The sequence below is a fragment of the Procambarus clarkii genome, chromosome 32 (assembly GCF_040958095.1).
Source record: "Procambarus clarkii isolate CNS0578487 chromosome 32, FALCON_Pclarkii_2.0, whole genome shotgun sequence".
In the NCBI taxonomy this organism is placed as follows: Eukaryota; Metazoa; Arthropoda; class Malacostraca; order Decapoda; family Cambaridae; genus Procambarus; species Procambarus clarkii.
This window is the reverse complement of record NC_091181.1, coordinates 20,123,778-20,136,449: the sequence shown is the minus strand read 5'-3', so window position 1 is coordinate 20,136,449 and position 12,672 is coordinate 20,123,778. Positions and strand designations below refer to the sequence as shown.

The window sequence follows — 12,672 nt, the reverse complement described above, 5'->3', positions numbered from 1 at the left end:
GTGGATAGCCGGCGTGAGAGGTCTGGGGCTCCCCCTTCCCCCTCCCGGGGAGGGGGGAGCTGCGCAGACAGCGGCGCGGCGACGTATGACGTCATACTAGTTTCCTTGTTTTCTGTTGAAGAGTTCTATCCACTAGTTCGGCTTTAGGTAGCAATTTTCACCAGAATAGGGGTTTGTTTTGGAATGCTTACCTTTCTGGATGCTTGACCCGGTCGATGGCAGACATAGAATGCTTCCAACCACACGGGGGTTTTTATAGGCTATTGCTCTCCTTGCCTCTCTGAGGGGGCCAGGTTCTGGCCGTGGTCCCCGGTAGGCCCTAGAACTCCATACACATGACTAATGCCAAAGTCTGACATTAGCATATGAGCCGGTAAAGCTCCGGGGAGCCTCCGGGTCTCACCCAGAAAATGGCGTTTCATTACATTCAACGCTGGTTTATTTCTGGTGTGGTGATAATGGGTCCTATTGCATCTGTCCAGGAAGAGTTTCAGACAAGGATTTGCATTTAAGAACAGGGTTTTGTAAATGTAGTTGACACAAGAGAATTTATGGAGTGAGATTATGTTTAGCATGTTTAGGGAGTTAAACAAGGGGGCTGTGTGTTGTCTGAAAACAGAATTTGATATTATTCTGATAGCAGATTTTTGCTGGGTGATGATGGACTTGAGGTGGTTTGCAGTGGTTGAACCCCATGCACAGATACCATAGTTGAGATAGGGATAGATTAGTGCATAATATAGAGAGATGAGAGCAGAGTTAGGTACATAATATCTGATTTTGGAGAGTATACCAACTGTTTTAGAGACTTTCTTAGTTATGTGTTGTATGTGGGTGCTGAAGTTGAGTCTCTTGTCTAGGAATAGGCCAAGAAACTTTCCATCATTTTTATTGCTAATGTTTACATTGTCTATCTGAAGCTGAATTTCATTTGTAGACTTGCTTCCAAATAGGATGTAGTAGGTCTTTTCTATGTTAAGTGTTAGTTTGTTAGTTGACATCCATAAGTGGACTTTCTTTAGTTCATTATTAACAACATCATTTAGTGTATGTGGGTTGGGGTTGGAGTAGATGAGGGTAGTATCATCAGCAAACAAAATAGGTTTCAGAATGTTAGAGACATTAGGCAGATCATTGATGTATATAAGAAATAGAAGAGGTCCCAGGATGCTGCCCTGTGGCACTCCAACGGTTATTGGTAGAATGGGAGAGGTTATATTATTGATGGCTACACATTGGTGTCTATTCCTAAGATAGGATTGGATATAGTCCAGTGCATAGCCTCGGATTCCATAATGATGGAGATTACATAAGAGGTAATCGTGATTAACAGTATCAAAGGCCTTTCTCAGGTCAATGAAGAGTCCAATCGGAAACTCATTTTTGTCAAGGGCTGAGTAAATTATATCAAGGAGACTAATAATTGCATCGTTGGTACTCTTTTGAGAGCGGAAGCCAAACTGACAGGGGCTAAGAATGTCGAATTTTATGAGATAGGAGTAGAGCTGTTTGTAGATAATTTTTTCAAATATTTTTGATGGTATGGGTAGATTCGATATTGGTCTATAGTTGTTTATGTCTGCCGGATTACCTCCTTTATGAACTGGCGTTACTCTTGCTTTTTTAAGGATATCAGGGAAGGTATGACACTCAAGGGATTTGTTGAACAGCAGAGCTATAGGTGGCGCAAGGGCATGGGAGGCGCTCTTGTATACAATGGATGGGATTTCACTGATGTTCCCAGCTTTGGTTTTTAGTGAGTGTATGATGGACACAACATCTGTCGTTCTGAGAGAATGTGCATCTGAGCTCAGCATTCCACTTCACCTGATCTTTCAGGCATCCCTGTGTACAGGAGTCGTAGCAGACGTGTGGAAAAAGGCTAACATTGTTCCAATCTACAAAAGTGGCAGCAGGGAAGACCCCCCTCAATTATAGACCTGTATCATTGACAAGTGTAATAGTGAAAATATTGGAAAAAATGATAAAAACTAAATGGGTAGAACACCTGGAGAGAAATGATATAATATCAGACAGACAGTATGGTTTTCGATCTGGAAGATCCTGTGTATCGAATTTACTCAGTTTCTATGATCAAGCCACAGAGATTTTACAGGAAAGATATGGTTGAGTTGACTGCATCTATCTGGACCTAAAAAAAAGGGTTTCGACAGAGTTCCATGTAAGAGGTTGTTCTGGAAACTGTAAAATATTGGAGAGGTGACAGGTAAGCTTCTAACATGGATGCAAAATTTTCTGACTGATTGAAAAATGAGGGCAGTAATCAGAGGTAATGAATTGGACTGGAGAAATGTCATAAGTGGAGTACCACAGGGTTCAGTTCCTGCACCGGTGATGTTCATTGTCTACATAAATGATCTACCAGATGGAGTACAGAATTATATGAACATGTTTGCTGATGATGCTAAGATAATAGGAAAGATAAGAAACTTAGATGATTGTCATGCCCTTCAAGGAGACCTGGACAAAACCTGCTCTCCTCCAACACTGGGGGTTCTGTGTCTTTTTTTTTTAGTCCTGGTAGTTTTTTTTTTTTTTTTTTTTTTTTTTTTTTTTTTTTTTTTTTTTTTTTTTTTTTTTTTTTTTTTTTTTTTTTTTTGCCGCCCTTTCTTTTGCTGGCAACGAATAAGCTTTGCTGGCGGGCTTCCAGAGGGGGTCCGTTGGTGTTGTATGTTTGGTTGATTAGGCAGGTGGGGGTGCATCCTGTCTTATGTCTGGTGGCGGCTTTGCATCGCTACCTGTGGCCCACTGGTTCGGTGACAGTGGACGCACTCTGGGTGGATCCAGTTTTTCTGGTTTCCTTTTCCAGGACTCGTGTGTCTCAGGTTGTCTGCAGTATCATCAAGTCTAGTCAGCCTGCGTTATACCCTCATGCCCAAGATGTAAGGAAGTATGCTGCTTTTGCTGCTGTCTTTGGTAATATGTCTTGGGTTGACATACGGGCACAGGGGTTTTGGAAATCGAATAGGGTCCTGGCTGCCAGATGTCTTGTTAATGTTCTGGGCCCTCTGCAGCCTTGTATTGCCTTGGGGTGTCTGTTGCAGCCTGTTGTCTCATCTTCATCGTGAGACCTGTGGTGCTGCCACCTCCCGGGTAAGTCCCTGTTTTTACTTATTTGTGGGTATTTAGCTTCAGGGATCTGACAGGGCTCTCCACAGAAAACCAGCATTGAATGTAATGAAATGCCATTTTCTGGGCGAGCCCCGGAGGCTCCCTGACACCCTCCTCCCTCCAGTCGGTGGTTTTCACCATTTTACGAACCAGCTCACCTGAGTAGGCTTCCCCTCCCCTCTGTCGTTGGAGGGGGGAGCTGGGTGTACACCAGGCCTTGGGTGTACAGTACAAACCTCCGGTGTGTTGTGAATGTCTGCCTCTTGCTGTGAACATCATAATTAACATTGTGTTCACTGATATCTAAACCTTGTACATATTTATTGTTACAGTACACTCAGGGTCATGTATGACACTATCAACACAAAATAAATCCAGTTACATATTTTATTCATCATTAAATGATACTGTTGCCCTGTCTTGTGCAGTTATGTTGTGCACTGGAGCTGTATGTACCAGCTTTGGCTGCTTTTGCACTACTGAGGCTCTCACTGCCAGGAGGGATGCAGACAATTTTTTTCAAGATGGCTTCTGTTTACCGTAGTCCTAAGAAACAGGATGTGAGCCCCATGTACCCATGGTAGTTTTGAATCTTACGATGTCGTAACATCAGTCTCATGTTGGGTGGCGCACCACCACACACTGGACTAAGATGGGTGGTGCACCACCACACACTGGACTAAGATGGGTGGCACACCACCACACACCGGACTAAGATGGGTGGTGCACCACCACACACTGGACTAAGATGGGTGGCACACCACCACACACTGGACTAAGATGGGTGGCACACCACACCCCGGACTAAGATGGGTGGTGCACCACCACACACTGGACTAAGATGGGTGGCACACCACCACACACTGGACTAAGATGGGTGGCGCACCACACCCCGGACTAAGATGGGTGGTGCACCACCACACACCGGACTAAGATGGGTGGTGCACCACCACACACTGGACTAAGATGGGTGGCACACCACCACACCCCGGACTAAGATGGGTGGTGCACCACCACACACCGGACTAAGATGGGTGGCACACCACCACACACTGGACTAAGAAGGGTGGCACACCACCACCACACTGGACTAAGATGGGTGGCACACCACCACACCCCGGACTAAGATGGGTGGCACACCACCACACCCCGGACTAAGATGGGTGGCACACCACCACACACCGGACTAAGATGGGTGGCACACCACCACACCCCGGACTAAGATGGGTGGCACAACACCACACCCTGGACTAAGAAGGGTGGCACACCACCACACCCCAGACTAAGAAGGGTGGCACACCACCACACCCTGGACTAAGAAGTGTGGCACACCACCACACCCCGGACTAAGAAGGGTGGCACACCACCACACCCCGGACTAAGAAGGGTGGCACACCACCACACCCCGGACTAAGAAGGATGGCACACCACCATACCCCGGACTAAGAAGGGTGGCACACCACCACACCCTGGACTAAGAAGGGTGGCATACCACCACACACCGGACTAAGAAGGGTGGCACACCACCATACACTGGACTAAGATGGGTGGCACACCACCACACCCCGGACTAAGAAGGGTGGCACACCACCACACACTGGACTAAGAAGGGTGGCACACCACCATACACTGGACTAAGATGGGTGGCACACCACCACACCCCGGACTAAGAAGGGTGGCACACCACCACACACCGGACTAAGATGGGTGGCACACCACCATACACTGGACTAAGATGGGTGGCACACCACCACCCCCCGGACTAAGATGGGTGGCACACCACCACACACTGGACTAAGAAGGATGGCACACCACCACACCCCGGACTAAGAAGGGTGGCACACCACCACACCCCGGACTAAGATGGGTGGTGCACCACCACACACCGGACTAAGATGGGTGGTGCACCACCACACACCGGACTAAAATGGGTGGTACACCACCACACCCCGGACTAAGATGGGTGGCACACCACCACACACTGGACTAAGATGGGTGGCACACCACCACACCCTGGACTAACAAGGGTGGCACACCACCACACACTGGACTAAGAAGGGTGGCACACCACACCCCGGACTAAGATGGGTGGTGCACCACCACACACCGGACTAAGATGGGTGGCACACCACCACACACCGGACTAAGATGGGTGGCACACCACACCCCGGACTAAGATGGGTGGCACACCACCACACCCCGGACTAAGATGGGTGGTGCACCACCACACCCCGGACTAAGATGGGTGGCACACCACCACACCCTGGACTAAGATGGGTGGTGCACCACCACACCCCGGACTAAGATGAGTGGTGCACCACCACACCCCGGACTAAGATGGGTGGCACACCACACCCCGGACTAAGATGGGTGGCACACCACACCCCGGACTAAGATGGGTGGCACACCACCACACCCCGGACTAAGATGAGTGGTGCACCACCACACACTGGACTAAGATGGGTGGCACACCACCACACCCCGGACTAAGATGGGTGGCACACCACCACATACCGGACTAAGATGAGTGGCGCACCACCACACACCGGACTAAGATGGGTGGTGCACCACCACACCCCGGACTAAGATGGGTGGCACACCACCACACCCCGGACTAAGATGGGTGGTGCACCACCACACCCTGGACTAAGATGGGTGGTGCACCACCACACACCGGACTAAGATGGGTGACACACCACCACCACACTGGACTAAGATGGGTGGCACACCACCACCACACTGGACTAAGATGGGTGGCACACCACCACACACCGGACTAAGATGGGTGGCACACCACCACACACTGGACTAAGAAGGATGGCACACCACCACACCCCGGACTAAGATGGGTGGCACACCACCATACACTGGACTAAGATGGGTGGCACACCACCACCACACTGGACTAAGATGGGTGGCACACCACCACCACACCCCGGACTAAGAAGGGTGGCACACCACCACACACTGGACTAAGAAGAGTGGCACACCACCATACACTGGACTAAGATGGGTGGCACACCACCACACCCCGGACTAAGAAGGGTGGCACACCACCACACCCTGGACTAAGATGGGTGGCACACCACCACACACTGGACTAAGATGGGTGGCACACCACCACACCCCGGACTAAGATGGGTGGCACACCACCACCACACTGGACTAAGATGGGTGGCACACCACCACACACTGGACTAAGATGGGTGGCACACCACCACCACACTGGACTAAGATGGGTGGCACACCACCACCACACTGGACTAAGATGGGTGGCACACCACCACCACACTGGACTAAGATGGGTGGCACACCACCACACACTGGACTAAGATGGGTGGCACACCACCACACACTGGACTAAGAAGGGTGGCACACCACCACACACTGGACTAAGATGGGTGGTGCACCACCACACACTGGACTAAGATGGGTGACACACCACCACCACACACTGGACTAAGATGGGTGGCACACCACCACCACACTGGACTAAGATGGGTGGCACACCACCACACACTGGACTAAGATGGGTGGTGCACCACCACCACACCCTGGACTAAGATGGGTGGCACACCACCACAACACTGGACTAAGATGGGTGGCACACCACCACACCCCGGACTAAAATGGGTGGCACACCACCACACCCCGGACTAAGAAGGGTGGCACACCACCACACACTGGACTAAGATGGGTGGCACACCACCACACACTGGGCTAAGATGGGTGGCACACCACCACACACCGGACTAAGATGAGTGGTGCACCACCACACCCCGGACTAAGATGGGTGGCACACCACCACACACCGGACTAAGATGAGTGGGGCACCACCACACACTGGACTAAGATGGGTGGCACACCACCACACCCCGGACTAAGATGGGTGACACACCACCACACACTGGACTAAGATGGGTGGCACACCACCACCACACCCTGGACTAAGATGAGTGGCGCACCACACACAGGACTAAGATCGGTGGCAAACCACCACACCCCAGGCTAAGATGGGTGGCACACCACAACACCCCAGGCTAAGATGGGTGGCGCACCACCACACCCCGGGCTAAGATGGGTGGCGCACCACCACACCCCAGGCTAAGATGGGTGGCGCACCACCACACCTCAGGCTAAGATGAGTGGTGCACCACCACACACCGGACTAAGATGGGTGGTGCACCACCACACCCCGGGCTAAGATGGATGGCACACCACCACACCCCGGGCTAAGATGGGTGACACACCACACACCGGACTAAGATGGGTGGTGCACCACCACACACCGGACTAAGATGGGTGGCGCACCACCACACCCCAGGCTAAGATGGGTGGCACACCACCACACACCGGGCTAAGATGGGTGGTGCACCACCACACACCGGACTAAGATGGGTGGCGCACCACCACACCCCGGGCTAAGATGGGTGGCACACCACCACACACCGGGCTAAGATGGGTGGTGCACCACCACACACCGGACTAAGATGGGTGGCGCACCACCACACCCCGGGCTAAGATGGGTGGCACACCACCACACACCGGGCTAAGATGGGTGGTGCACCACCACACACCGGACTAAGATGGGTGGCGCACCACCACACCCCGGGCTAAGATGGGTGGTGCACCACCACACCCCGGGCTAAGATGGGTGGTGCACCACCACACACCGGACTAAGATGGGTGGTGCACCACCACACACTGGGCTAAGATGGGTGGCACACCACCACACACCGGACTAAGATGGGTGGTGCACCACCACACCCCGGACTAAGATGGGTGGCACACCACCACACACCGGACTAAGATGGGTGGTGCACCACCACACACCGGACTAAGATGGGTGGCGCACCACCACCACACCCTGGACTAAGATGGGTGGTGGAGTTCAGTAGTTAAATACCACGTACTTGGATCACAAGCTCATTGAAGTGCAAACTAACATCAATACTCATAATATGTCCAAAAACTGATCAAGCGAGAGGGTTATTCAATAAATTCAGTTTTAATAATAAGCGTACAGTATTGGCCAGGAAAGAATAAACAAAGAACTTGCAAATAGTCAATGGAGAATTGTTCTAAGTAACAATAATCCCACACAAGGAATTGAACACAACTGACTGGCAAAGCATACAAAGTCTGTATGAAACATGTTCTTTTGCAGAAAGTCGGAGATAGAACCATCTTAGTAAGAGAATGCAGATAACACTACAGAAGAAGGAAAAATAATGGTATGCTTTACCAGATACAATTTTCTCAACAAAGGAGGAATAATTTCAGCAGGGGATTGAAGAAATACAGCAGAAACTGAAGCAATCATTAGACTGGAGAAATGAAATTGGAACTGAAAGCCATACAAAAGATAAAGAACAATCCAAAATATTGCTACACCTATGGAAAGTATAACAAAAAATCTCCACCAGTATTGGATCTATACAAGTGAAGGTTCATAAACAGATGATGACAAAGAAATTAGTGAAATCCTAAAAAACAGCATTAGTCTATGTTTTTTCCCCTGATAAACAGCATGAAAGTGGGAGCTCTGGACAACTTTTTTTATGAATGATATCTAAACCTCCCGACAATATAACTGATATCGACATGAACTCTGAAGAGTTTGAAAGGGAAATTAACAACATGCCCGTGGCATTCAGCCCTGCGCCCCAGACTCATGGAATTCTAGATTTGTAAAAAAAAGAACCAGTAACTTGAGTGCTCAGTGTAGTATAAAAAAAAAACTTGGATACAGGGGAGATACTAGAAGCACATAAATCAGCAGATGTAACTCCCTTACATAAGGGAAGGAGCAAAGCATTGGCTAAAAATTATAGACCTCTCCTGGCCCTAGGCTGGGCTCTGAAAGTAGAAGATCTCCCAGAAACTTTTTAGGTACAATCCTGGTTTAAGTTGTCTGAGGCATTTGCCTAAACATAGAATGATTTTGCAAAAGAAGTTTAAAGGTACTCAGTGATATCAATCCTTTTACCAAGCTATTTTCCACGTAGCATGATAGAGGTTATCTTGAGATGTTATCCTGAGATGATTTCGGGGCTTAGCATCCCCACGGCCCGGTCCTCGACCAGGCCTTCTTTTTGTTACATCCCCCCTCCCCCAGGAAGCAGCCCATACCAACTGTCTAACTCCCAGGTACCTATTTACTGCTAGGTGAACAGGAGCATCAGGGTGAAAGAAACCGCCCATTTGTTTGTGCCTCCACCGGGGATCGAACCCGGAACCTCAGGACTACGAATCCGAAGCACTGTACACTCAGCTGTCAGGCCCCTGATGGTACCTGACCGTCAGAACCAGCACTACTACACATCTCCCCGAATCAAAAGTTTGACTTTAGCCTCGTATAAAGAATACTGTTTTTTCACTTATAGTTTTCATACCAGCACACTGGAAACTAGATACAGTATAATAGACTAGCTATCCTCAAGTAGGCTTATGTACAATAAGAAATTCTCCATCCCCCACAGTACAAACATTATATATATGACACAGAAATCTAATTTTACTATTACTACTACTTGCCACCATCACTACAACTATTATTGCTGTAATTACCTTACACTTAGGTAATTACAGCAATAATAGTTGTAGTGATGGTGGCAAGTAGTAGTAATAGTAAAATTAGATTTAATTTTCACATTTCCTACAGAATATGGGATCAATGGAAGTTTTTTAAGTATAACGTGGTTAGTCTTTATCTTATGTTTCACATCAGTGTGTAGCAGGTGAAAAACTTAAATTATTCCTGTATTATATCCTGTCATTTCAGAAGATAAGTTTGGCACTGTTCAAACTGGTTTTTGTTTGTCATTCTCATGTGGTCTCATATAACATACCTGTTGTAGGATTCTACAGTAGTGCTTTTCCTTTAGGAAGGGTGAGTTCCCGTATGAAACAAGAAAATGTTACCATACCGACATAAATACTTAGATATTTTATTTTATTTCAGTCCCAAATGGAAATTAAAAAAAATAAATCCCTATTGTTAGTGAAGTATTATTATTAATTCATTGTTAGCTATTTTTTTTAATAATTCAAATCAAAGCCACAAATCAATCTTTTCTTCTTTTAGAATTCGAGCCATGGGATCATGCACCTTGAATATGTGTCATGTAGCTCTGGGTGGCATTGATGTCTGCTTTGAGTTTGGAATTCATGCCTGGGACATTGCAGCAGGTTACCTGATCATAAAGGAGTCAGGGGGAGTGATCCTAGATACTGAGGGTACGTCATTGTGAGTCTTCTCATAGGAACTTGAAAGTGTGTCATCAGATTATGTAAACTTAATTACTCTTAATTTATTAATGATATAACTTCACATATTGTAAGCGTAAAATGTACATTGACCTGGTAATTTGTAATGTTTATTTTTGTGTCTTAAAGTATCCATATTATGAGGTGGGAAGATTTAGTCCTGGAGAAGATAGGAGAGCTGTGCGTGATTAATGGCCTTATAAAAATAACAGCAATCGTATATCACATTATACTATCACATATACATAATGGTATATATAAGTGGATTCAAAAGGTGACACCCCTAGGGTCAACACTTGCAGCAGAGGAGCTCCAGCATATTTCAACAATCCTAAGTATTGTAGTACAGGTTGATGGTAGTGAGTGGTGTCCCAGAGAACATAAAGGTATAGTGCTCTTGAAAAATAGGTGAGATAACAGGAAAGTGCTAAGGGAAGTGAAAAATCGGATGAGAAAAAGTTGCCCTAGTGTTTACAGTGCAGAGAAGAACATTCAAGATGGCCACTGGCAAGGGGAAAAACAAAACAGAGCTTGATTTTGAGGGATTCAATGAAGAAAGCATTGATATTAGTAGTCTACATAACAAGTTGGTAAATTTAGATACTATAGTGAACTCTCATGTAGAAATAATTAGTAAATTGAAAGAAAGTAATGACCATTTGAATAGCAAAGTTTTATGTCTTGAGGGTTTAGTGAAAGACTTGCGCAAGGATAAGAATCAATTGGAAACAAATTGCAAAGCCATGGAAGAAGAAAATAAACTCTTAAAAATAGCTTTGGAAGAAGTTAAAGTAAATTTAAACATAAATGACTACAATAGGTTAGGCAAGGAAATTCAACAGGAGAAACAGCTTTTGTCAGCACAGATGGAGGAAGTTACACAGGGAATAGAACAGTGCAAGAAAGATATGCAACTCACTTATGCACAAGTGGCCAAGGAGAAGGAAAAAATTGAAGAAGCAGTAAAGGAAGTCAAACACTGCAGCAACCAAGATAAAACAAACATTAGGCTAGAAGTGAGGAAAGAATTGGCATCTAACCCGAAGTTGGTGCAAAACACAGTTGACCGGAGTAAGTCCCTGATCATTTTTGGCTGCAAAGAAAAGGCGATAACATCTAGGTCAGAAAGAGCTGTAGAAGAAGCTAAAGTAGTAGATAAAATTGTTGGCCTCGTGGAAGGTCTTACAAACAGAGAGAATGTGTGCGACTACAGGAGAATAGGCAGGTACGTAAAAGGGAAAGATCGACCTTTGAGGATCACCCTAAACGGTGCCAAACAGATGGAAGAAGTACTAAGGAATGCTAGAAAATTGCAAAGGGATGAGGATGGGAAAGGGTGGTCGTTAAGACGAGATCTTTCAAAAGAAGATAGAGAGAAGCTGAAACTGAACCTCGCCAAGGCAAAACATTTAAATGAGAGCAGGAATGAAGAAGAAATAAATTCTTTTTTCTACAAAGTGATAGGGGTAGGCAGACCAGTAAAGTGGTACATAAAGGCAAACCAACAAAATCAATAGAGAGAGGGGGAGTGAAGAATAAGGAGAGGGGGAACAAGTTCCTGAAGATTGCATACACCAACATAGATGGAGTGAGATCGAAGATACTGGAGTTAAGTGATGTAATACAGCTGCAGACACCAGACATTGTTGCACTCACGGAGACAAAACTTGAAGATGTAATTTTAAATGAGGTCATATTCCCAAGGGGCTACTCAATTTGGAGACGGGACAGAAAAATTAGGAAAGGCGGTGGCGTTGCTGTGCTGGTAAAAGAACACCTAAAGGTGAAGGAAATAATGACTGCCAATCCACAAGAAGTTGACATAATAGCACTAGAGATCTGCTATGAGGATGATAAACTAATGATGATAAATGCATATAGTCCACCGCCAAGCAGCACATGGTCAAAGGAGGAGCTAGATAGTAAACGTGAAGGTCTTATAACAATAATGAGAGAGATTATAGCGAGAGCGGATAACGATAGATCACGACTGTTGATAGTCGGTGACTTCAACTTGAAATCCATAGACTGGGAAGCATATGAAGCTAAAACAGAAGATTTTTGGACCTGTAAATTTGTAGACCTCATCCTGGAAACATTCTTGTATCAACATGTTAAACAAGCTACGAGGATGAGGGAAGGGGACGTTCCCTCCATGCTAGATTTGATATTTACCAGGAAGGAGGAAGAGATATTTGACATTCAGTACCTTCCTCCCTTGGGTAAAAGTGACCATGTCTTTTTGGGAATAAAGTATGCAATGCGTTATAA

General features: G+C 46.7%; 1 protein-coding gene across 8 annotated transcripts in view; it reads left to right on the top strand.

The window, feature by feature from the left end:
• LOC138370587 (inositol monophosphatase 1) overlaps positions 1-12,672 on the top strand; it is a 275,313-nt gene that overhangs the window by 220,543 nt on the left and 42,098 nt on the right. For 2 of the 8 annotated variants that reach the window (XR_011230154.1, XM_069334999.1), the window contains one exon: positions 10,220-10,371. The exons of the other annotated variants lie outside the window; for them this stretch is intronic. Coding sequence is in view for 1 of the 2 variants with exons in the window: in XM_069334999.1 (XP_069191100.1) it covers positions 10,220-10,371 (152 nt within the window). In the remaining variant the exon portion in view is untranslated. The remainder of the gene's footprint in view (positions 1-10,219; positions 10,372-12,672) is intronic. 8 annotated transcript variants of the gene reach the window in all.